The following is a 24,155-nucleotide window of genomic DNA, read 5'->3' as shown; positions in this document are numbered from 1 at the left end:
GATTACCTTCTGAGAGTGAATTTACAAATTCATGAATTTACAATTTATTATGAATTCATGATTGTAATCACTTTCTGAGGACAACACATGCTAACAACAAAGTTCACCCAGCCAAGAAACATACCTGCAATTTCATTATCTGAAAAGCTGAAATAGGTAAACCACCCAGCTCACTGACTGTGAATAAGTTAAGAAAATTATCAGATAAATAATTTTGGACATCAAAATCACTTGAAAAAATAGGGGATTCTAACCAGAAATAAATCACAGCTCAAAAAAGCCAATCTGGTCACATAAATTATTCATCATGCTCACATTCAGCTAGCATAATTGTAACTGTTTGAGCCTGGTAAGTGAAAGAGGATGCTGGGCCTTCACTGCAACGTGCTGACCACTATGGCCATGATCCAGTAAGGTACTTCGGTACTTTTCTCATTTTAAGCCTGTTTAGTAGTAAAAGTAATTATCTTAACAAACTGGAGCCAGAGTACTCTTTATTTTAGATAAGCAAGACAACTGGGTATATGGCGCTTAATTCCTGCATTAGACACAAGAAAAAATAAACAATTAGCTTTAACCTTAGCAGACCTTTGGCAGTTCAGCTTATCAGTCTATCTTACTGCCCTGTGTAAGGCTCATTACAATACCAGCCAAACTCTTCTTCTTAGATAAAAAGCACTGCTCTTTTCCATGGAAGAAGTGGGAATTCGTGATACTGGGTACATTGCATTGGAAAGGCTTTTTTTTTCAGTCAGGCTTGAGGAATCAGACAGTAATTTCAGTGCCAAAAGCTGCCTTCACCCACTAGTGATGAAATTAGTCAGATTTTGTGAGTGTCTAAAACCCAAATATGTGTAAAAAATCGGCCTTGACTATATGAAAAACTTTTCTGCAGTAGCAGTGGCTATTTTTGGAAGACTTCTCATCTCTGAAGTACCAAAGGAATTAGGCTTTTTTCTCCCACTGTTACAACAAAACTATTTATTAGAAAAGGTTGGGGCTGAGAAACTAGATGGTTCTGGGAAGCTAAGGCAAAGAATGTAATTTGCCTGATGGAAATGAAATAAGTAGCTGTTACAGTCCCTACTCTGAAAGATGCGGAACATAAATAGGACAAATGTGCCAAAGTGTAGCAGAGGAAAGAACTGTCAGCATCCCCATTTTACACTTAGGGAACACATGCACAGGTCAACGGGTAATTGTCCAGTGCCACAGAAAAAAGAAACAAACAGTTGCAGTAGTAAAAAGCAAATTTATAAGTAGCGCAGCACCTGTCACTTCTTGGATAGACATTGTCTGTATTCTATTCCTCTATCTCAGAGCTGTTAGTGCACCCTAAAAATGAAAAGTCAGAATTTCATTTCCCTAAAACCTTCAATTACGTCTTCAGAAAAGAATTAGGAGGATAAAACTGGGCCCTGAGTGTAATCGTTTGAATTAGTTTCCGTTTTCAATGGAGGACTTTGAATTCCAGGTTTTAATATTAAAAAAATTTCAATGCAACATTTTCCCACAAAAACATTAAAATTTCCCCGGTTTACAAGAACTCACGTTATATTAAAACTGAATATTGTTAAGAAAACAAACTGAAACTTTTTCATTATTATTTTTCAAACTGGGAGAAGAGGAAAAGTTAAATATATAGCTAAAATGGTAAAACCTGGATTCTTAACTACACATTAAGTGCTAGGAATGTGAATTTTTATATGTAGTTCTACAGATGAAGGTTGAAGCAGGAGACATGACTATACAGCTTGATAACATTCTGTGATCTTGAGACTTGCAGAATTCATCCTCCACACAAAGCAATCCGCCCCTCCATGCAGTCCCCGCAGTGCCTCAATACGTACGGTCCGTACGTCCGTGCATACCCAACACATTACAGCAAAGGCAAGTTAACTAAAAGGACTTGTTTCCCAGAGCCTGGAATTTATCTTTCCCTCAATTGCTGCTGAAGGAAAACCTGAAGAATAGGTAAGCCTTAAATCACTGTCATTAATCACAGTATGCTGGAGAAGAATTGCACAGAGATAAAACTTATTTGAAGACTGCGATTTTATTTTTACTGAGCAAAACATTTTCCACATTAGTAAAGTGGAGGTGGTAGATGAAGGGCTGTCAGCAAACAAAGTAAATGTGATGATAATGTATGAAAAAAATGTTCCATGCAAAAGCAGTTTACATTTAGGACATAAAAAAATGAGCTTCCATAACAGGTGTTACTCATCATCTGAGGAATGCGTATAAAAATCTAGACTGATGCAAGAATTAATCTCACCGAGGCACACAGTTTTGGCAAAATAAGGCCAATTTTGCATTTATAAATAAGTGCTATGCTTTGTTTTTGTCAGACCCATATGCTCTTCAAATCACACACTGTTCCTGAACATTATAAAACACATAGTGTCGACAGCAGGCAATCAGGAGTTTCCATCAGAGTGGTCTTTCTGATAGAAAAAGTGTTTTCCAAAAAGCTAGTTTTCTTGAGAAAAAAATAGTCAACATTTCTCACAAGGAAAATTTTTTTTTGCATATTTAGTATTTAATTACAATTTAATTTAATTTTAGTTTGAATGGCTGTTTACTTACCAGCACAATACTTCGTATGACCATCATTCACACCACCATCTTCTTCCGTGGGCGGGCATTTCTGGCGCGCACGCCGGCAGTACGGGTGCCCCCCGTCCTGCCCGGGCCCCGAGTGACCGCGGGGATGGGGGCTCTGGGTGCCTCAGCCCGAGGAGATCCCGCCCCGCACCCTGCCCGCTGAAGAACACGCTCAGAGCCTGGGCTGCACCTTCCGTGGGTTGTAACGTGCCACTTTGTGAGGTAATGGCTCTCAAACCACTCCACTAAACCAGAAGAGTAGCTTTCGAATCCTGGAAGTTAAAATGGTTTCTTTCAAAATAAAACCCAAAAAATGTGGGGGTTTAACATTTCCAAATTAATTTTGTTACACTTCATAGAAAAGAATATGAAAGCACAGGTTTTATTCCTGGTTTAGAATGAAGACAGACATTGAACAAGCAGGATTTCTTTTATGATAGACTTAACTAAGAGAACAGAAGCAAAGACAAGTCTCTGTCTTTGCAGTTTAAATTATATTTAAAGAACAAATTATTGAAATACTTATTGAAGGAAAAGGCCTAAGTGTCACCTTGCTTAACAGAGGTCATCTTGCTAATGGGAGCTTCGCGTAGGTTTATATTTTAAAAGGAGAGAGAAGTACTAAAAACTTCTTTTTAGTTGTCACTGTCTTAAACATATTGAACAGTGCTGCTCACTCGGGGTGGATTTATAGATATACAAATCTAAGCGCTCTGCTAAACCATGCTCTTTGGAATACTGATACTGAATGGAAAAAAACCCAAACCTACTGAAAGACTGAAACTAGCATTCTCCACAAAAATGTTAATTGCTATGTGTATTCAATTTTCAACAAATGTAATTAGTTAGAATGTTTGACAGAGCAGTAATGAGGTAATCTGTGCTAAAGGAAAACCGTGAGACTTGATGGCAAAAGCGAAAAGTATGGTAATCATTTGACGATCTGTAAATAAAAATAGAGTGATCATTTTCCTTCACACTTTTCAGAGTCTGTGTTCACTATTTAAAAAATAAACGTGACTCTTCAGGCATTCATTTTCCAAGAAAAGCCATAGTGCATGTTTAGCTAGGACTTACAACCAGGGGTGGGTACAGCTCCAGCTATGGAGAGGTCGCTGCTCTCCCATAGCACACGGGGCTTCACTCCAGCCCCTGCTGTCCAGTTCTCCCAGACCTCAGACACTCACAGGTCTTCTTGGGACTTAGTGTGCCGTTAGAACTGCAAACCCTTGGCCAGAAATGGAGCTTTTGGAAAGGTGACTTCATTCCTCAAAATGCTTTAGAAACATTTTTCCTTTAATCATTGCCAAATTTTTTCTGAGCGGTGTTTACCTTCCGTCCACGTATGTGCCTCCGTAGCATTTCCATGCCAATGTTTCCATGTTGTCCTTGTTCAGCTGGGCTGGGGTTCATCTTCACAAGGAGCTGGTCAGGCTGACCTAAACCAGCCAATCAAATGGGCTGTTCTATACCATGTGACAGCAGGCTCAGTATTTAAGGGCGGAGCTGGCTAGAAGAAGGGGCATTTGCTGCTTGGGAGCCAGCTGAGCATTAGCTGGTGAGAACATGGCATTCTGTATATTCTTTTTATCAGTAGTACCCTTGTTATTTTCTTCTCCCTTTGCTGTTCTGTTAAGCTGTTTTTATCCCAATCCACGAGTTTTGCCTCTTCCTGCTGATGCTCCTCCCCATCGCATGAGGACAAGGGCAGGAGTGAGAGAGCAACCGCATGGTTCTGTGTTGCCAACTGAGGCTAAGCCACGACACATGTGTTGACTGTATAGTGTTTCTGTGAGCTCATTTGGGGAACATAAACTTACTTTCTGAAGGGCTTTGTCAGGTTATTTCTTTTACTTTGTTTGTTTATCTTTAGTTCTGTGCATGTCCTGCTCATCAATTTAGAACAAATACACAGATTTTCAAAATATTTCTTAGTTATTATTGCACCAATAAAAGCTGGGTTTGTATGGGTTATTTATATTTCTAAAGAGTCTTTCCTCTTTTTTTCTCTAATTTAGTCGAATTTAGAATGTGCATAGCGTGACTAAATAGTAGGATTGTTCAGAAAACAGTAAATCTGGACTACACACTTGATATCAGTAAAGTATTTCTAGATTTACAGTGTAAACTGGGTATAAATTTACCCCTGTGTCTCAAAAATTACATGCAGATTTCTCTTTTAAATTTTTTTCCAGATTAAAGAAACTGTGCTAAAGGATGAAAACAGTAATCATCTGTAAAATCTCTCTTTTCAGCTCTGATGAAGCCTTCTGCAAAGTCAATTTAAATTACCGCACAGAAAATGGGCTCTCTCTTCTTCATTTATGTTGCATATGTGGGGGTATGTGTTTGAAATATGATTTCTTTAAACATTTTATTTACATGGCTAGTGATTTATTCTGTCTAATAACTGTCAGGAAGACAGTATTTGCAGTGAATTTCATTGTGTGGTCCTTGTTGAGAGTTGGATAGGCATCTGTAAGCATTACTCTAAACTCTGTTGCCAAGGGGGCAAGATTTCTTGCTGTGTGTGTTAGTTAATCCATACTCAACTTATACTATTGCTCTACATTCCTCCATTCTGTATGTGGTATAGACTTCAGGCTAGGGAGCTAGTTTTAGCAATACTTTGTGATATGTACGACATCTATTTTTCTAGTATATTGGAAACATCTGTGTTTTATTACCTTGTAATTAGAAGAACAACTCAAATGCTTTAGTGAAAAATATCAGATGATAGGATTTTTGCAGATAGCAAATCAGAGTACACAAGAAAAGAGTGCAAGATGTCTTCTGGTATGTTCATAAAAGCACACTAATGGTGGAATTTTCCACTCCAATCCACATTGCTTCTCTGTTATCCACATAGTGAGTCACTAGTTCATGCACACACTTTGCACTTGTTATGACCCTGCTTTGGCAGGGGGGTTGGACTAGATGACCCACAGAGGTCCCTTCCAAGCCCTACTATTCTGTGGTATTCTGTGATAAAATTGTCAGCAGAAATTGTCTGAGGGGGCAAAGAGAATTTTACCCTAAAGTTTCAGCTCTGTGAAGTACTTACTAATAACATGCATAAGTGATTTGCTTAGTCTTAGATACTACCCTGAAGTAGGACCTGATCCTGCACTGCTGAAAACAGAGTGGATCTTTACTGTTAATTTCAGAGTGCAAGATCATATGCGAAGATGACATCAGTACCTGGTAACATTAGAGCAATTGGTGGGAATGCAGAGAGGAAGTTTAAGAAAACATACAATGTTAATTAGGTACAGTTTGTGAACACTTGAAGGAGGGAGAGAAGCTATTAGATCCAACATTGTCCTTGATTACTGTTGTAAGTATTCCTCAGGCAGAGACATTTTTTGAGATCATCACTGTGCATCAGTGAGGTAGGAGTAATACTACTTGCCCATGCTGACGTTCATTAGCATCCCTCAGAACGACTGTCACTGTAATAATGTTGTGTAGAGGGGGAGAGCAGTGCTTCCGTTCTGAAAGGACAAAACAGGTAAGTGTCTGAGAAACCAGAGATTCCGGAAGCATCTGCTAGTTTATGGAGTTCTCTGCAGCATGGTCTGGATGTTAAGAGCAGTTTGCTGCTTTGGAAATTCAACTATCCTTAACAAATTCTTATCAATGTGTGAACAAACAGTGAGCCAGTACATGGCCAGATCTGCAGCTGTCCCCGTGGGTAAGGAGATGGTGCCTAGTTCCATTTTGAGATACATTTTATGACTTTCCTCGCATCAGAAGATGAGCTACCTATTTCTCTTTGCTTTCAAACTCATACAGAGGTTTCTTACTTCATCTGCATGTTGTTTTCTGTAAATGACATATTTTTTTCTGATTTTCATCCTAAAGGTAACAAATCACATATTAGAACTCTTATGCTAAAAGGACTGCGCCCATCCAGATTAACAAGAAATGGATTTACAGCTCTACACTTGGCAGCTTATAAGGTAAATTATTTTGAATAGAGCTGATGACAAGAAGTCAGAACTGTGCAGCTAATTTGTCCAAAATACCTAGCTGAACTCTCTAGTTGCTAGTTCTGGTGAAAATATAAATTTCACATTTACAGTGCGTGGGAAAATGACCTACAAAGAGCCCATGCACAGGAAATCTGCATGTGCGTCTGAAATGTCATCCATGAGGATGTGATATTGCTTTGGAGATATTGATTAAATCATGTAATGCAACTCAATAAAGGAGTGTTCTTTTATTATAGCTATTAATAGAAACAATCTCAAAGGAATTTATTTTACAATTTCTCTTTTTTGCTTATTTTGTTGTTCCTCCTTAAGTTCCACATTCATCTTCAATATTAGTTTTCTTTACTATTACATTTATCTTGTAAGACTCAACAATAACAGTAGCAAGGAATAAAGTGGACAGAGACAGCATTTTCCTAAATAATTCTTTTGATTCTGATTTTAAGATGGAGCATTTCAGAAACTTAATCTATGTATAGACTAGCCCCAAAAGCACTTAGCTTTTTAGAGAGAATTGAGATCAAATTTAGAAGTTTATATTCTAGACTGTAATGTCTAACCCTTGTGTCCCGTAGGTGCCACAAGGTCATAACAGTCTGTGTTCTGCAAAGCTCTCATGGCAGATAGCATTCTGATCTGCTGTATGTTTGGGGCTGATAGAAGGTTAAGTAGGTTAGCACCTGTGTGCCACTCTTGATGCGTAAGTGGTGCTCCTCACTCTGCTGCAAGAGGACGCAGATGTGGTAGATGGTCTTTAATCCAAATACCCAATCCAAATGCAGCAGGAATCATCAGTCAGTCATTCTTCTCCAAAAACTCACCTGTGGAAGAGAAGGTGGTTTGCTTCTATCAGGTAATAATTTGATAATTAGAAAAACTTGTCCAGAGAGAAGACCAAAGTCTCTTGGAGAGAATTCAAGCTCATATTGCCAGTTAGCAGGCTATGGCTCTCCTGGAGTGAATGTGCAACCAGCTTTCTGGTGGAAATGAACGGGAGGGTCATCAGAACAGGGCAAGCAAAGGGAAAGCCTGACATAGGCTGAGTAATGATAGTATTGTCTGGGGCACGTGGCATACAGTTGAGTGTTACTTGTGCGAGGAAGAGGCGAACCCCCAAGGCAGCAATGTTTCAGCTATTGTAGAAGGGAGTGGGAGTGGAAAGAAAGAGATGCAAGCAGCACCTTTTGTAATTTTGTCTGAAGATGGGAAGACAGACACCCTCTATTTCCACTGTCTGCTATGGACAAGCTAAGCCAATTTCCTGCTCCAAAAGCTGGATTTCATGAATCCCATCACTGGAGCTCTGAGCTTGCCCCGGGTGTGTTTAGAGAGGTGGTTGTTAAATAGGCTGAAGACTCAATCATGGAGCTGGATACCTATAAGTTATAATGCTGTGGATGCCTTATGATCTGTAGCCCCATGGTGTAACTCTATACTATATTACTTACTCTATAAGCTGCCTCTCCTAGTTACTATCATAGAAGCATTTGCCATATCTTGCATAATGTATTGTAATTCCTATGTTACTTTACTTTTACAACCACTGGTACCAATTAGATATGCAAGCTATAAAATTATGGCAATCAAATCTTACACATCATGGGATGAATGATGGTTTACAGCAATCATATAAGAAACTTTTCCACATGCACAATGTTGCATAATTAGCCAATTGCATAGAATAATTTCTCTGCCTTTCTTTACTATCAATCTCAGTGAATGGCTTCCAATTAGTAATTTAGTTGGAAAAAAATCCTTTATTTAATAGGACTTTTACAATAGATTTATAGGATCTTTTAATTACTTGGGAACAGTTTTCATTTTGCTATCAAGTCTTGTTTTGTCTGTTTTCCCTGCACTGTAATGTTTATAAATCTCTTGAATCCACTTAGGCAAGAAACTGTGTCATCAACTTATTTAATCACTGAAGTCATGTGATACAATATCCAATATCTTTTTCAGGTTGCATAAAGCTAAGAAAACTAGTGTGAATTTTGGGATATAAAAGAATATGCAATATAACGTTTCTCCCAGAAGTGCCATTTCAAGACTTTAAGATTTACTCAATGACAGCTTTTGTTGTGCTCTTTAAGTAAAATGTAAGGAAGCCTAGAGATACCTCAGAAACAATAAAGCAGTGTATATTAGACAGCGCAGGCTCTTGGGAAGCTCCTTGACTTCTTATCTGTAATCTGAATATTTTGTGGCATTTCATAAGAGTGAACTGCACTGAGTCACTAATTAAATAGAACATGTCAAGATAATTCAAACAGCCTGTCTTCCCAGGCTGCATGCTATCCAATCCATACTTTTACTGTCCCTTATTATAAAAAATAAATTCCTAATATTTCCTGAAAATAGGAAAACCGTTTCAGTATGAACATATGTTATGCTTTCACAGACATATTTTAACTTCTGCTTCTCTGGCATTGGTTCATTCTTGCCCTTCTTTTAGTGTCTGCTCTGAAGAGGTAGAGAACAATGAGGGAGTTTGGAGCATTTCGCATCTCTTTTGCCCCTGTGTTATATGCGTTTCTTCTTAGGAAACAATAAAAATGGGTTGGAGAAGGCTCATCTCTGGGCTGGATGATGGTGGAAGGCTGAGTTGGAGAAGGCTCATCTCTGGGCTGGATGATGGTGGAAGGCAGATCCTCAAGAAGGGAAAATTATGATAGCTCTAGTTGGTGCAGTTAGAACAGGTGTTGGTGAGAAAGATGGCCTGGTTTCTCCTGCGAGTTCTGTCACTGCCCCCAAAGAAATCATTTCACTCCTGTGTTTAACTTCACTATCTGTAAAGGAGAAGTTATTAATGGTCGCATTGTCTGGCCATTAAGACTCTCAATGTGTTTCCCAATTTTGTTTCTATTACTGTTATTTGCTAGTGCCCATTGCTGTTGTTATACTTGGAAGAAGTCATAGCAAAAATCATGTGCATAACAGGAAAGAAGTGAAATGATATGAAAAATAAGCTCACAGTTCAGAATTTGGCATACATGCTGTATATTTGTCCTGGGAACTCCTCCGGTGCCCCTCTATGTTAGGTGCTGTAATATTTTGACATTTAAATTTAATGATGTGAGCACTTAATGGCTTGAGACTGAGAGATCTTTAAAAACATAGTAAATTTAAAGATGCAGGATTTAGCATAGCAAAAGAGAGCCTTCTGGCACCCAAGACAAATCTTCCCTCCACTCCTTTCCTTGCACTCTTGTGCTCATGGGGTCATGGTCAGTCCCTTTTCATGAAATTCTGTGATTGTGTGTGAAATGCTGCGGTGTGATAGGGAGGCCTAGTCATGTACAGCTCTTTGGCTTCCTCCCTGCAATGATGAGAGCTGTGTCCCAGCAATACCGAGTTTTGTATGCGTGCCTCTTAGGACAATGCAGAATTGTTAACAGCGCTGCTGCACGGTGGAGCTGACATCCAGCAAGTTGGGTACAGAGCCTTGACAGCCCTTCACATTGCCACAATTGCCGGTCATCATAAGGTATGTTTCTCCTTTTCTGTACAGGAAGTTATAGAATTGAGTGCTAGTATTAACATTGTTTTATTTGAGATTGATGCCTTTCTAAACAGAACTCGGAATACATTTAGTACTGAAAATTTTGTTTAATTTTTTGTACATTTTGGGAAATCTACATCTGTGCACGTATTTTTACATTGAACAAACATGCACAAAGGACATAGATCTGTTTTTATGTCTCTTACCTTAATATAAATGTCTTTAAAGTCTTGGCAAAAAATGGCATTTTTTTCTGAATATCAGAAGTGTTAACCAATAGATGTGACGGAATGCATTCATATGTGTTTAGGATTTCTGAACCTGGATATGGAGTGAGGTTTCCAAATACTGTCATCTTCCTGAGTGTGAAGGAAGCACAGCGAAAGAGTTTTATTCTCTCTTCTAGGTCTCATGGGCTCTCCTTCACAGCTTTGTGATTTTTTACTTCAGAAAGGGACAGAAGTTCAGTTTAGAGCTATATTATACTTCAGATTAGTGCAGAGAAAATTCTTGTCAGGGTAAGTCTAGTGTGAATCTCAAGCATCTGTACTGGTAAGTCTCCTATGGGTCCGAGACTTATCACTATGGCGAGCAGAGGAAGGCAGGGAGGGATGAGATTCCTTTGATGCCTATAATCATGCCCTTCACTTTCTAGACATGCTGTCAGTCACGAATCTGTTTTCTTATCATTTACCACCTCAGTTCAGTCATATCACACCATCTCATTTCTGTCACCCTGGCAACAGCTCACTCAGTGTAATTTATTTTTTTTAATCTCGTAAAGTTCTGTGTGTGCAAAAGTACCTTGGTAATGAAGGGTTTAGACTGTAAGCGTACTCATGAATTCAGGTACTTTGCTTTTTAGCTCTTTAGGGTCCATTACGCAAGTAAAGTTTTTGTCCTCTTGAGTAAAAAATTAAAACTTGGAGTGCTGGACTAATATTTAGAGACAGAAACAGCAGAATTATTTAAAGAGATAATCAGCAAAAAAAGCAAGAAAAAATAACCAAGTACAGAGAAGGAAATATAGGTGATATTAATACTTGCCTTTACAGTGTGAATTTAGTTGTGCATCTTGGACTTATAAATTCACTTCAAGTATAAGAGTTTGACTGGATGACTAGAACAAAGCATGTGTGCGGTTTTTGACAAAAGAACCTCTATGTATGTACATGGCAAGAAAGAATACGTGTCTTATGAACTCCTAAGTTACAGCAGTCACTGAGCTTATTGATGTAAAGAAAGCTGTCTCTTCTGCTACGTTTTCAGTCAATGAACATAAACACACACAAACTATTTACTATACATATGCATATAGAAAGAGTTACATAATTATACAATTGAAAGAGGGAAAGGACTTTTCAAACAGGCAGTTTTGTTGGGGTATTAATAACTCTAGAAATTTTCTATGCTGTCTCCAGAAATCTACGAACATTTAATTACTTGGTCTGAGAAAGTATTATGAGGCTAGCCACTGAAGTTCAGCTGAGGAAAGGCAATACTTCATTTATGCAGTTTAGATTTTCTTTAACTTCTAGTTTCTGTTTGGTCTGAAGAAATTCTCACATCTCTAGGTCAGTAACAATATGCTAGATATTCTCTTTTATTTAGGCTTTCAAAGATGCTGATAGATCCCTACTGGAATTTGCAGTCAGGATTTTAATTTCAGGTTAAGTTAATTACATACCTGAATTACTTTAAAGCTGTTGAAAATGGTACCAGGCACTCTGACTTTTTTGCACTTGATACCTTTGGGTATTTCACTTCATGCATTAGCTGCACATATACGTAGAGACAGTACCTAACATCACAGCAGTCATTGCAGGGCTCAGTTCTTTTGAGTCTATGGGCACTGATGCAAGTAATGATACCAACAGTAGTCACTGGGAGAAACAAGCCGCGCTTTGCAAATACAGCACTTTGTAAGTGCAGGTAAGAACTGTATACCCATAGTAAATTTTCTGCTATAGCCTGGCTGCAAAAGGCTGCCTAATGGTGAGAGGGAAGGAGGCAGAGATTTACTGGAGCAAGTTTTAGTGCTAGTTACTCTTATGACTTCGTGGTGAGTCCTATGAGGGGGAGAAGTCTTGTCAATTAGAAGCTCCCCTCACTTCTAATGGAAACATGTGTTATACTGTTTCATACTCTTAAGGGCTATATATGTAGCCTATATGTAAATGACTATGTATATATATATATATATGCAGGTGTGTGTATGTATACTTTGTCTGCTGGGGACCTTCCCCAGACTTGTGGGCAACCAGGGGCAACTGAGGATACTGACAAATTTAGCTTTACGTTGCAGCCTCCAAAATGGTTCCAAAAGAAGGTAAATCCAACAGCTATGTTTGTGCTGCTTGTTAAAGACACTATGCATAAAAACAGCTGGTGACAGCCTTGTATTACCTAGACAATCTGTGTGTGAAGAAGGCTAAGCTGAAAGAAGGTTAAAACAATTTACAGCTGGTCACACCAAGGAACTCAATTAAAAAGCTGTTAACCTTCAGTGTTTGTCAGCAGCTCCACCAGTGATGAGGGGACAAATCAATCTGTAGCATCTGTTTAAGCTGGTGAGTGAGGAAGCATGCTAGCAGGGCAAGCTAGCTGTTTATATTTTGAAGGTCAGCTCTCCAGGTGGAAGAACAAGGCTCCTTGGTGTGTCTGTCAGCAAGCAAGGCTGAGAGTGAGCGGGGATGGGCCTTTTGCATTGCAGCACTACGTCCCTGAGCTCACAGGACATTGTGACATCCCCTTCAAGTATGCATACAGCTTTTTTTATTAGCTTAATAGAAGACCTTCCTTGTGTATCCCATTACTAAAAAACAGGTAAGAAACCACCTTATCTAACTGCTCTGTGCAAGAATTATAATGGAGATATTAACCAGAGTCTTAACTCTTTAATGATCTTTTTCACTTTTATGGAGTATGTATTTAATGTTTCCTCTGAGGGAAATACGAAGTATGCTTCTCTGCACTGGGGTTTCTAGTAATTTTTAAAATGTCTGGGCCTTGTCCTGAAAATGTCAAAAGCAGGCTTGCTATTTGTCTCACATCTTTAGCTCCTACCAAGGTTACTGATAAATAAGGGTGCTCAGAATCTGACAAGGATAAGACCATTAACTTGATATGAAATAACTTTTTGTGAGTGGTTTTGAAAAGCCCCTTATTTCTTCCTTGGGAATACTCAGATCTTTATCACAAGTATTCTCCATAAATGGAGTGGGACTCTATATAACTCATTTGGTTCATCTGCTGGTCTGGGGGCTGAAGATTTATAGTCCAAGTGCAAGCTCTTTCTTTGCTTCTTTATACGGCTTTGAAAATTTTCAGGTAGAAGCTCCTCTACTAGATTAAATAGCTTTTGTCCACAATTTCAGTAATATTCATGCAAATATGCAATAATTTTTCCATCCCACTAAAAAATAGAATAAATTTAAGAAAGATAAAACAGATTTTTTGCTCATCTTTCTAATTCCAATAAGAAATATTTATTTATACCATTAAATAGCAGAGATGTACACACCAATCTATGCAACATAGTTGGGGAAAAACATTACTTTGTTCCCCATTTCCCTGAAGAGTCTGTCTATGGCTTTCACTCCATCGCCACACCTGAAGCCTCTAGAGTGATCAGCTCTCTCAAATGGGGATATTGAAGGCTGTCTGTCACTGGGATGTTCCAACTCATTTGAGTCAGTGTGGTATATTAATATTTAATGTGCTCTGTGACTTAGTGCTATATTTTACTTCACCAAATCTATGCTGTTTGCTTATTTTATCTATTAACAGAAATTGCAGTTCTTAATGGGAAGAATGAAAAATTATAAAATAATAACATGGCTGAATAAGTATAATAAATCTCTCATTAAGACTGCTATTTTTGAAGACATCAAATGTTTCCAGCCCAGGGAGGTCGTTGCTAAATAATGCATGTGCCTCATACACATTTATGTGTTGTCCAGTATTACTGCACTGGAAAACCAGTATCGCTGCCTGTTTCATTTTCTAAATTAAAGTTGTTGTTCTGAGATTACAACATTTACAGATGTGTGAACTGGACTAAGGGTTGCGGGCAGGATGAACCAGTGCTAGCGAATTTTTGTAGTCTGCAAACCTAAGAATGTGAAGTGTGAACGTGTTTGTAGCAAGGACCTGCTGGGGAAAATGGGAGCTGGTTCCATAATATGTCAAGACACCAGTACCTGCATCTTTCATTAATGATTTGTGACCTGTGTTTTGTCTGACTGGAACAGCTAAGATAAAAACACATACAAAGGCTTTTTGCTGGTCTGATGCCTGTCCTTGTCTTACAGAAAAGCATGTATTAAACCTTCTAATAGACATTTTCCTAAGAAAGACATTTAATTGTACACTCATCAGCAAGTTGTATTTAAAACATTCACAACCCCCTTTAGGAGTTTCTTAATTCAGTCTGATAGTTTGCTCTGAAATTCTTACAGATACATGGAAAGTTAGGAGTTGTAATAATTTAATGCAAAGATACTTTTTAGAACATGACTGATCATATCTACGTTTGCTAAATTGAAGGAAGTTAGAAAAATGCTTGCCATTTATCATATCTTTATTGTAATAGCTTAATTCAGAACTCTGAAAATCATATTAGATTCTTTAGATATTTTAGTGTAGGGCTGTAGAGAGGCTAGCACTGGTGCAAAGGCTGTAATTGTTGAAGTTGTCTTCTCATTTAAATTTTACCTGCTAAGAAGTCTATAAACATTAATGTTATTTTCTTAGAGGATTTCTTATCCCTTGCTTTTGTCCAAAAGTCCTTATGTAGTCTGTCTTACGTTTTATTCTGATTCCTTCTAACTTTCAGAGTAGCTTAATTGTCTTTGAAGTGAATATAATTGGCTTGAAGGTTCAACAAGTTTGAGTAAACCTTTCATAAGAGAATTCTAAGAAAAATTACAAAGAGTATTGTTCAAAGTATCCAAAGTATCATAAATACTCATTATGTGAGGAAAAGGGGAATGGTTGTTTCCCTCATACTACAGGCTGCACCACTGTGAACCTAGCCCAGGAAGCTGCTTGCCGTCTTTGTGGCCATGCTGTGCTGCTGGCTCTCAGCCTGCTGTTGACCAGGGTACAAAGGTCCTTTCCAGCAGAGCTGCTCCCCAGCCAGCCTGTCCACAGCCTATGCTGTCGCAGTGCAGAATGTTAGTCCTGTTGAACTTTGTATGGGTCATGTTGGTCTGTTCCTTCAGCCTGTCTGGGTCCCTCTGGATGGCAGCCCCACCCTCAAGTGTACTGAGGACTTAATCTGACGTCCTCTGCTAGCATGATGAGAGTGCACTCCATTGCTACCTCCAGGACCATTGCTAAAGGTATTAAAAAGAACATGTCCCAGTGTAGACCCCTGTAGTACTCAACTTCATACGAGTCTCAAGGCAGAGAAGAACTTTTTGACTGCTACCCTCCAAGTCCCATCATCTAACCACTTTTTCACCCACCTAGTTTTGCACATGCCCAGACCATAAGATCTCAGCTTTGCTACAAAAATATTTGGGAGACAGTGTTGAAGACCATGCTTAAGTCAAAGAAAATGGCATCTGTTGTTCTCCCCTCACCCAAAAATCTCATCATTCTATCAGAGGACAATCAGGTTGGTCAGGCAAGACTCACCCTTGGTAAATCTGTGCTGACTGTACCCAGTCCCATTGAGGCATTGAGAACTGCTTTCTCTGCAGCTTGGAAATTTCTCCTAGGTTATGAGCTGCACCTTTGAAGTAATCTGTCTCCTGAGGTTAAAAATCTTTTTTGGTCTTTTGATAAGAATTTAAAGCTCTTTTTACATCAGAGTTTTTCTACTTTCTGAATTAATTTTATCCTTACACATCACTCCAGCATACCCACCTACTTTTAGTGACTATGACAACTTTCAGCATTTTCTAAGATAACTTTCTTCTTTCTTAGATAGCTTGTCTGTGAAACTATCAAGATTGTCTCTGTATTCCTCTCATCATTTACGGTGGAGTGGAGTTTGCTTAACATGACTCACAAAATTCTTTTTGTCAGGAGATCACAAAGCAGCTAGCATGGTTGCCATTTCTACAGCTTGGAAAAATGTGTCAAAATTCATCGAGTTTTATGTTTATCATCAGAGGACAGAGCACTCAAGCACTGGAACAGGTTTCCAGGGAGGCTGTGGAGTCTCCATCCTTAGAGACTGACAATATTCAACAGCTGACTGGACGTGGCCCTGGGAGACCTGCGCTAGAAGATGCTGCCTTATGTAGAGGCATTGGACTGTATAATCTCCAGAGCTCCCTTCCAACTGCAAAGGCTGTGTGATTCTATATCTTCTGCAGAGTCTGGCTACGGCTGCTTGGAATGTTGTTCGTCCTGAGGATTGGCTTTTTTCAGGAGTCCTCTCACTCCTGTCAGCTCCCACCTTCTCACTTGCCACATGCTTACAAATCTCATGTCCCTGGAGCACCACCACAGCAGCAAAAGACAAGCATCAGTGTCATGGGGCTTGCTGGTGACATAACTCACAGACGATGCTCACTGCTTATCCTATTCACATCAGAATTGCATCTGTCCCTGCGTAGTATGCTCCCAGGATACTTCCAGCTTCTGGAAAGTAATATTGGACACAGATGGCCAACATTCCCCATCATTTGTACCCAGAGAAGTGACAGAAATAGGCCTGCAGTGCTGCTTCCAGGGAAGGCTTGCAGCTGATATCATAGAGAAATGGTTAAAACTGACAGGAAGTAGACACGCTTGAGTATGTCAGGGAATGGACCTTACACATAAAATGCATTCAGCTAGACCCATTGAAAAAATGTATTTCAATTTAAATTGTGTAAAGAAATAATCCCTGTACACTAATGTTGCTTGGTAACAGGTTTTCGTTCTCTGAGTACTTGAGAATGACATGGATTTAAATGAGTGGCCCCCTTGTTGCATGTGTGAAATGATTTGTCTCAGCTTAGATAGCAGTTGATAGAAATGTGCATCATCGCAGCTAGCATTAACTGGCATCACCAGTGGAAGTCTTGGTGGGAAGGTACAGGTATAAATAGTGTAGCACAGTAGCTGGCCATTTCCCCTTCTTTGTCAGTTCTTCTGGTCGCCAGGGAGGTGTTTCCCAGTTGCTTACTGTAGTGTGGGTGATTCAGGTCCAGTATCTTCCATCATCCTTACACTCAAAACTTAACATTCATTAAAATGATACGTAGAACTACTCAAATAATCCATGGCACAAGCCCCTTAACATGCCTAAAGACTCATTTGTGCTTCAAAAAAATTAGCAGCCCTTAGGCTTCAATGTGTAATCCAAAGTGGTTTCATACAGATTTCTATTTTGACAGTTATTCAGAAAGCCAGTGTTTGGTAATTCATAGTTGTCCAGGAAAACACTGGCCTCCTGAAAGAACAAAATGGGAAATTTGAAAGAAAGCGCTTAGGGTTATTTACTGAAGCCAAAGGGCTATTATTGTCTAAAATACAAAGAAATCTTTACACACCAAGGGAGTTATGCTTGAGGATTTACCTTCACACATCTATATTTAAAAGATTTTTTTGGTTTTTTTTTTTTACTTCTAAAAACTCTGATATGCTTATTGCTTTTTCTTCATAATGGTTTAAAGAAAATTAAAGGTTATTCTGAGAAACTCTAGACAGTCATTTCTGTGCCTCTTACTTCATAAATCAGTCTTTTTACTAGCAAATGCGTTTTCAGCCTTATTTGTATAGCATCAGTGACATTCAGTGTTCAGTTGAAGTACTGTACACTGATCACTTTTACATGTGGTACACAGTTCTTCACCTTTCTACTTTGCCTGTTTGGGGCTTTTTGCTTTTTTTAAAACTGGTGATACAAGGTTTCAAATTCTTGTTTTAATAGCTGACCACATATATGTCATGCTTCTGACTGGAATTTTCTGTTTGTTTCCTTCTAGGCTGTTGATATTCTTTTGCAGCATGGAGCTTACGTGAATGTTCAGGATGCAGTTTTTTTCACCCCGTTGCATATTGCTGCATATTATGGCCATGAACAGGTAACTAAATGGGGGAATTTCAGAAAGCCGAGAAGAGGAACACCAAGCGTTAGATAGGTTTAGTGTTAGATATTTTTTTTTATAGGTATGTAACTTAAAAATTAGTTTTCTATTGAATTTCCTCTCTCTGTTTTAACTTTAAAGAGATACCCACGTATAGCATTACCCAATGCAATACTGTATCTGATTTTGTCAAAAGAGTTACTTTCATTTGATGTTTTAATTAGCTTTGATGAAATGTTTAGGTAGCCCACCTCTTACTGAAGTTTGGAGCTGATGTGAATGCAAGTGGTGAAGTTGGAGACAGACCTCTCCATTTGGCTTCTGCCAAAGGCTTTCTCAACATCACAAAGCTCTTGATCGAAGAGGGAAGCCAAGCTGATGGTAAGAAAAGATATTTTTTTAAAAATCAACTTTAACATTGTATTTTATAAGTAGAGTCAGGCCTTGAATCTTGAATTTAGCTTCCTAACATGTATTCTCTTTGTGTTTGTGTATCATCTTTGGGCAACTGAAACAACAAAATAGCAGTTGGAGAGTATTCTTCACTTCTCAAGTATGCTTGGTTTCTCTCACTTGCATTCTGTTTCCATTAATACGTTAGAAGTGAAAAACAGCAGCAAAAACCAAAATTAAGATTAATATACAGGGGTAGCTTACTATTGAGACACTTATTCTATCAGAGAACATTTGACCGTGAGGTATGTATCTCCAATCAAAATGACTTGAATACATAGTGAACTCCTAGTGCATGAGATACAGATGAAGGATTTTAACTCAAAATTATACAGCAAGTAATTCAAAATAATTCAGATGAGAAACTGCAAATGGCTCACAAACAATTCAACAGAAAATTGAATATTTTTAGCACATACTTCATTGTGCTACACAAGCTTCAAATGCTACATTGTGTGACATTGTCCATAAGAGAAGGTGTGTGTGAGAGACACATAATGGGATGGGCTGATAAATCAGTCTATTCGCAGGCTTTTGGTATGCTATGGAAGATAGGAGTCCATGCATTCTTTTTACAGGTAATCTCAGCCTGATGCCAGTAGAACTATAACATTACGGTGCAGCGCTGTATATTTTGCATGTGCTGCAATTTAAAATATTTTCCACTGTAATTAACATGCAACTAGTACTACTGCTGAATTATTCTTGCTCTTTTGTTCCCTCTCCTTACACTGTTTAAGTAGTGTAGAATACACAAAGCATACCAGACTCCAGCCTTACTTTTCCGTCACTGTGACGCTTGCATCATAGGCCTGTGCATACACACTTGTGGCCACATCCTACAAAGTCTTATTAGTTTTTAAAAGTAGAGGTCAAATTTTATGCGTATTATGAATATTAATGCAGAGATTCTTATATACTAAACAACATCAAAATTATCTGGAAATTTATTTCTTATCCTCAGAATATGAGAAAAAAACCACATTTTTTGAAAAGGAACAATATATCATTTGCAAAAGTACTGCTCTTTAATACATCTTTCGACTACATCATTACTCTCGTTAACTTGTATCTACAATATACAAGGTAAAATTTTGGTCCACTTGAACTCTATGGCAAAACTTCCATTAATTTCCATGGGGTTGGATTTTGCCTAGGGGTATCACAATCTGATCTTGGAGATCCAGCAGAACTGGAAAGACAAGAAACAACAACAAAAAAAGCATTTGCTGCAAGAATCCTGCATGTTATAAAAAGAACAAGAAGTTATCAAAATTCTTCAGCTGCTGCTTCTCGATCTGGTATCCTAGACGATATCTGGTTCCAGTCTATGCACACAGCTATTCAGGAATTAAAAACAATAGAGCATAACAGGGGAAGGTCAAAACACGGTGCTGTACGGCCGCATTGGAACAGCACACTAAATTGCCAGGCTCAGTCCTTTCCTCATCTCCCCTGGCCCAGTCTCCCAGTGACTCCTGTTAGCGGCTGCGGGAGGGGACGGGTCGTTCCGCGCAAGTTCTGTTGCTCAAGCCTGCTGTCTTTGGTGCTGACTCTGTAAAACGCTGGTGTTCCTTAACACTCGGTAAAGCAGGGACAAGAGCCCATGAGCCTTTTTCCTTGCTCAGTATGCCCACTAGTGCCAAACGCAGCATCATTCATGTACCCCTGTTCCTACTCTGCTAGTAGCACAAAGACCATGTTTCTCCCCAATTTCCTCTTCTTTGCTAGATTTCAAAGTATAAATTTACCATAGTCTCTGTGAGGCTTGCCTACAGTACGCGCACCCTACTCACACAGTAAAAATGTGTGGAGGGAAACAGCATGACTCTGATTTGTAAGTAGTTTTCTCAATAGTGAGCTCTTGACGTTTCAGTCTCGATGTGTGTGCAATGAACTGAAACAATTATAATGAAGAAGGGGAAAAGAAGGGATGTTCACTCACCGTGACAAGGCAGTGGGAGGTTCACTATCAGATAGATAGTTTATTCTAAAAGGAAAAGAATCTGGGACACCGTTTCAGATCCTTTTCTTTAAAATCAGTATCTTCAGCATTGGAAAAAGGAGGCTGGAAGCAGGAAGTCTTTTACTCACAAAGTAGCACCCTTTGAAACGATATAAATATAGCTGTGAAGGAACAAGTCTTAAATGCCTAGGAATGAAAGGAATTGGTGAAATAACCTGAAGAAATTTTGGCAGCATTCTGTGCAGACTGGTAATTGGTGTCATAAACTTGAAATATTTCTTTTAACGTCACCTGACCAACTTGTTGATCAGCTCTGGGGCCATGACAACTGGAGAAAAACAGTGACAGTTGAATCAGACTGAAAAGGTCAGAATGCTGCTGAGATATAGCAACACTTGCAGTCTAACAATAGGCAAAGTTCTTCAACCCAGCCATAATATGTAGGGAAAACATAGAAAAGAAATGTACTACCCATGTATAGATCATCACAAATGTTCATATTTTACATATGCATGTTTATAAAACCAATATGTTACAAGTACAGTTGGTTCTGCAGATGCTAACCTCATAATTTGTTTTAACCTAAACACTGTAGGGAAGGACTAGGTAAATTCCATGTGTTTTCAGACATCACTAAGGTGTTTCAAGCACATTTCCTAAGGTATGAGTAAGATTCTTATAAGCTCCAAACTCCTTTTCAGACCACTAATGTATCTCAAAGACCAGCATGCCATTTTAAGCTGCTATCACTTAAAGTGCTTTAGCTATCTTGAGATTTTTTCAAACTAATTTAGTACGGAATTTCTAATTTCTGGTATTTTTAACAATTTCCATTTCCTTCTTTCTTTTTTTCATGCCTTCCAAACTCCTACAGATTTTTTTGCATTAATGAGCCAATATGGTTTCTACCAATTTGTATTATTTATTCTGTCAGGAAATTCAGTTTCATATTTTAGAATATGCAAATAGTAAAATGTAGCAATAATTGATGTACAAAGTATCACTTCATAATGTTGGATTCATTCTTGTCACGTGTTAGATTTTTTTCCTAAGAGAATTGTAATAAACAAAACGAAGAGAAGGTTTTTTTTCTTAAAGTAGGAAAGGAAGCTCATTACAATGAGAGTATTCAGCCATCTCTTTCCTTATTTCATCGGGCTGAACTTTTGTCTCCTTCTTGCTTTTCTTGTAGCTTCACTGTACACAGGTCTACACCCAGCTTCTCCCTACGAATGAATATTCAGCAACACATTAGATCCAGATGACTCGCCGGTTTTAGCACTGGGCTGAGTATAGTCATGATCTTGAGAGGGGTCTTGTTAAGCTGCTGAGCCCTTTAGGTGATCAGAAAGGTAAACGGCTGGGTCTCAGGAGGGCTGATTTCTGAACCAAAGTCCAAGCCATCTAATTATCTGTTGTTTCTCAGCCTCAGCTGCTGCTTATATGAAGGAAGATAACCTTGATTATTGAAAATAGAGCAGTTGTTTTGGCCTGTTGTGCTATCAGCCGGCCTGATTGTGTGGTCACACTTTTGCTGATGTCCCAACACTCCAGCAGAAAAAGGAACAGTGAAACAAAGGGTGGGGTTTAAAAAAAAAAAAAGGTAGTTTAAAATTATCAATATGTTCTACTTTTTCTTATGTTCCATTTCTTTGAAATCAGAGAATACCTGGAAATAATCGCTGCTCAAATGCTTGGATGTAGCAGTAGGACTTCTAATGTAGAAGTTTGCATGACTTCAAAATCTGTTCCTTTCAAAATGAAAGAAGAAAATTATATTTGAAAAACTTTTATAGCCTGGTAGTGTAGCTAAGACACAAAATATCTACAAACTTAGAGAACTAGTTGGTGGCCAGGAAACAAAAATGTCCTTCACATAAGCTAAATTCTATTTTTTATTGGTCTTCAAACTGGTGGTTGTGGAGATTTCTTTCAGGGACCACATGATATAAAATATATTCTTTGTCGCTACAACTCCTATGGTCTTTCAGTAAAACTTGTCTGCTTTCAGGACCACTGAGCTGCCTAGAGTTGCAGCTCCTCTTCTTTCAAGTATCTTTGAAAATCAGTCATGTCTGCCAAATGAAACAAATATTAAATTTAAAACCAGAGTTAAATATTAAAAATCCAGGCACGTTCAGTCATGCTTCTCTATTAACAGCTATCACTCGTTGGGACTTGGGAAATTTCCCTTATTTTTTTAAAACAGATTTTCACTGTCGCTTTGTCATCCTTTTACTTACTGAAATGGTTTCACCTGTTATTTTCTACATACGTAGTGTCTCAGTCCTAAGAATAATTTTTACAGTACTCCATTTTGTTACAGACAAAAACTGAGCATTTGCTCATTTTTGTTACTTGTTAGGCAACCTGAATTTTTAGTCTCTGACTGCCATGACAGTTGTACAATCTATCCTCATTTTAATATAAAAATACTTTAAAAATCTCAATTTGAAGAGCTCTCCTGTACTCTTCTTTAGTAATTCCTGAACCAATATGATGTACTTTTTTGCCGTAACTCCCTTCTAAAGTTTTTTGACTGATTTTGGTTTATTTTTACTCTGAAATTCTCCTTCTTTTTAAAACAATATTCCAGTTTACCTGTCATGTTTCATTTAGAAATCTAAAAGCTATCAATTAAAACAAAAACCATCATCCCATGTTCTAGTTATATATCCTTCTAGAGGCAAAGGAAATGGCTTGCAAGTATTGGACATCATTTCTCACTGCATAAACAAAGGAGAAGATAAACGTTTCCTTCCTCGCTCCATCTTACACCTTACTGTCTTGTAGAAGCTCATTGCCCTGAGACCCCCGATGTCCTTCAGGCCATTCTGTGGGTACATATTCTAAAATGCTGACATTTATTATTATAAAACTCTGAAATTTATTCCCTTGTTATTTATTGCACTTCAGAATTCATCTGTGTCTGGTAGCACATCATCATAAAAAATAAAAGCAAAAATGTCAAATGAATCTATGAAGTGAAGAATTATTTTAGGAAAGAGAAATAAAACAGTTTTCTTTACTCCTTTTAATATAAGACTGATAGGAAGGTTTGTGGGGACAGTTAATTAAATTTCCAGGCCACAAGCTTAATACAAGTTACAGGAATTCCTTTTTTATTTTTTGTCCTGAAACAGAATTCAGCTTTGAACTGCCAGTAGACGTCAGTGAAGTTAAAAGTTCAGCTCAGTTTAGAGGACTGTTGGTTTCTGTGAGCATTCAGCATTACTTCAGAAAGGTTTTAAAATAAGGATTTATTTTAATTTTCATTGTTCCTTATACTCACAGAAAATTAAAAGACAGAGCTTCAGAATGTGTGTGCTTTACCCTTTGTCCCAAGGAGACTCAGCTATAGGAAAGAGTTGTTCCTGAGAGATGTCTGTCAAAGTTGTGCTTAAAACCTGCATAGCACAAGTTTAGAAAGCTCTAATGGACAGATTATTCCTTTGTTGTCTATTAATTTCTTGAAAAACTGTCTCAAAGATCTGGTGCTAGACTGAATTGAGACCTAAATGTTGTACAAAGTAGATTTGATTTGTCAGTTCTATCAGTTATGGTGTCAACCAGTTATGGTTGTTCTATCTCTAAACATAGAA

The 24,155-nt window shown here is 38.3% G+C and overlaps 1 protein-coding gene across 1 annotated transcript in view; it reads left to right on the top strand.

Moving 5' to 3' along the window:
• Positions 1 to 24,155, top strand: part of LOC142361432 (serine/threonine-protein kinase TNNI3K-like) — an 89,555-nt gene that overhangs the window by 10,233 nt on the left and 55,167 nt on the right. The window contains 5 exon segments of the mRNA XM_075421416.1: positions 4,863 to 4,948; positions 6,472 to 6,569; positions 9,979 to 10,089; positions 18,033 to 18,131; positions 18,377 to 18,515. Of these exon segments, the coding sequence (XP_075277531.1) occupies positions 4,863 to 4,948; positions 6,472 to 6,569; positions 9,979 to 10,089; positions 18,033 to 18,131; positions 18,377 to 18,515 (533 nt within the window).

The sequence above is a fragment of the Opisthocomus hoazin genome, chromosome 5, assembly GCF_030867145.1.
Source record: "Opisthocomus hoazin isolate bOpiHoa1 chromosome 5, bOpiHoa1.hap1, whole genome shotgun sequence".
Lineage (NCBI taxonomy): Eukaryota > Metazoa > Chordata > Aves > Opisthocomiformes > Opisthocomidae > Opisthocomus > Opisthocomus hoazin.
This window is presented reverse-complemented; position numbering and strand designations above follow the sequence as displayed.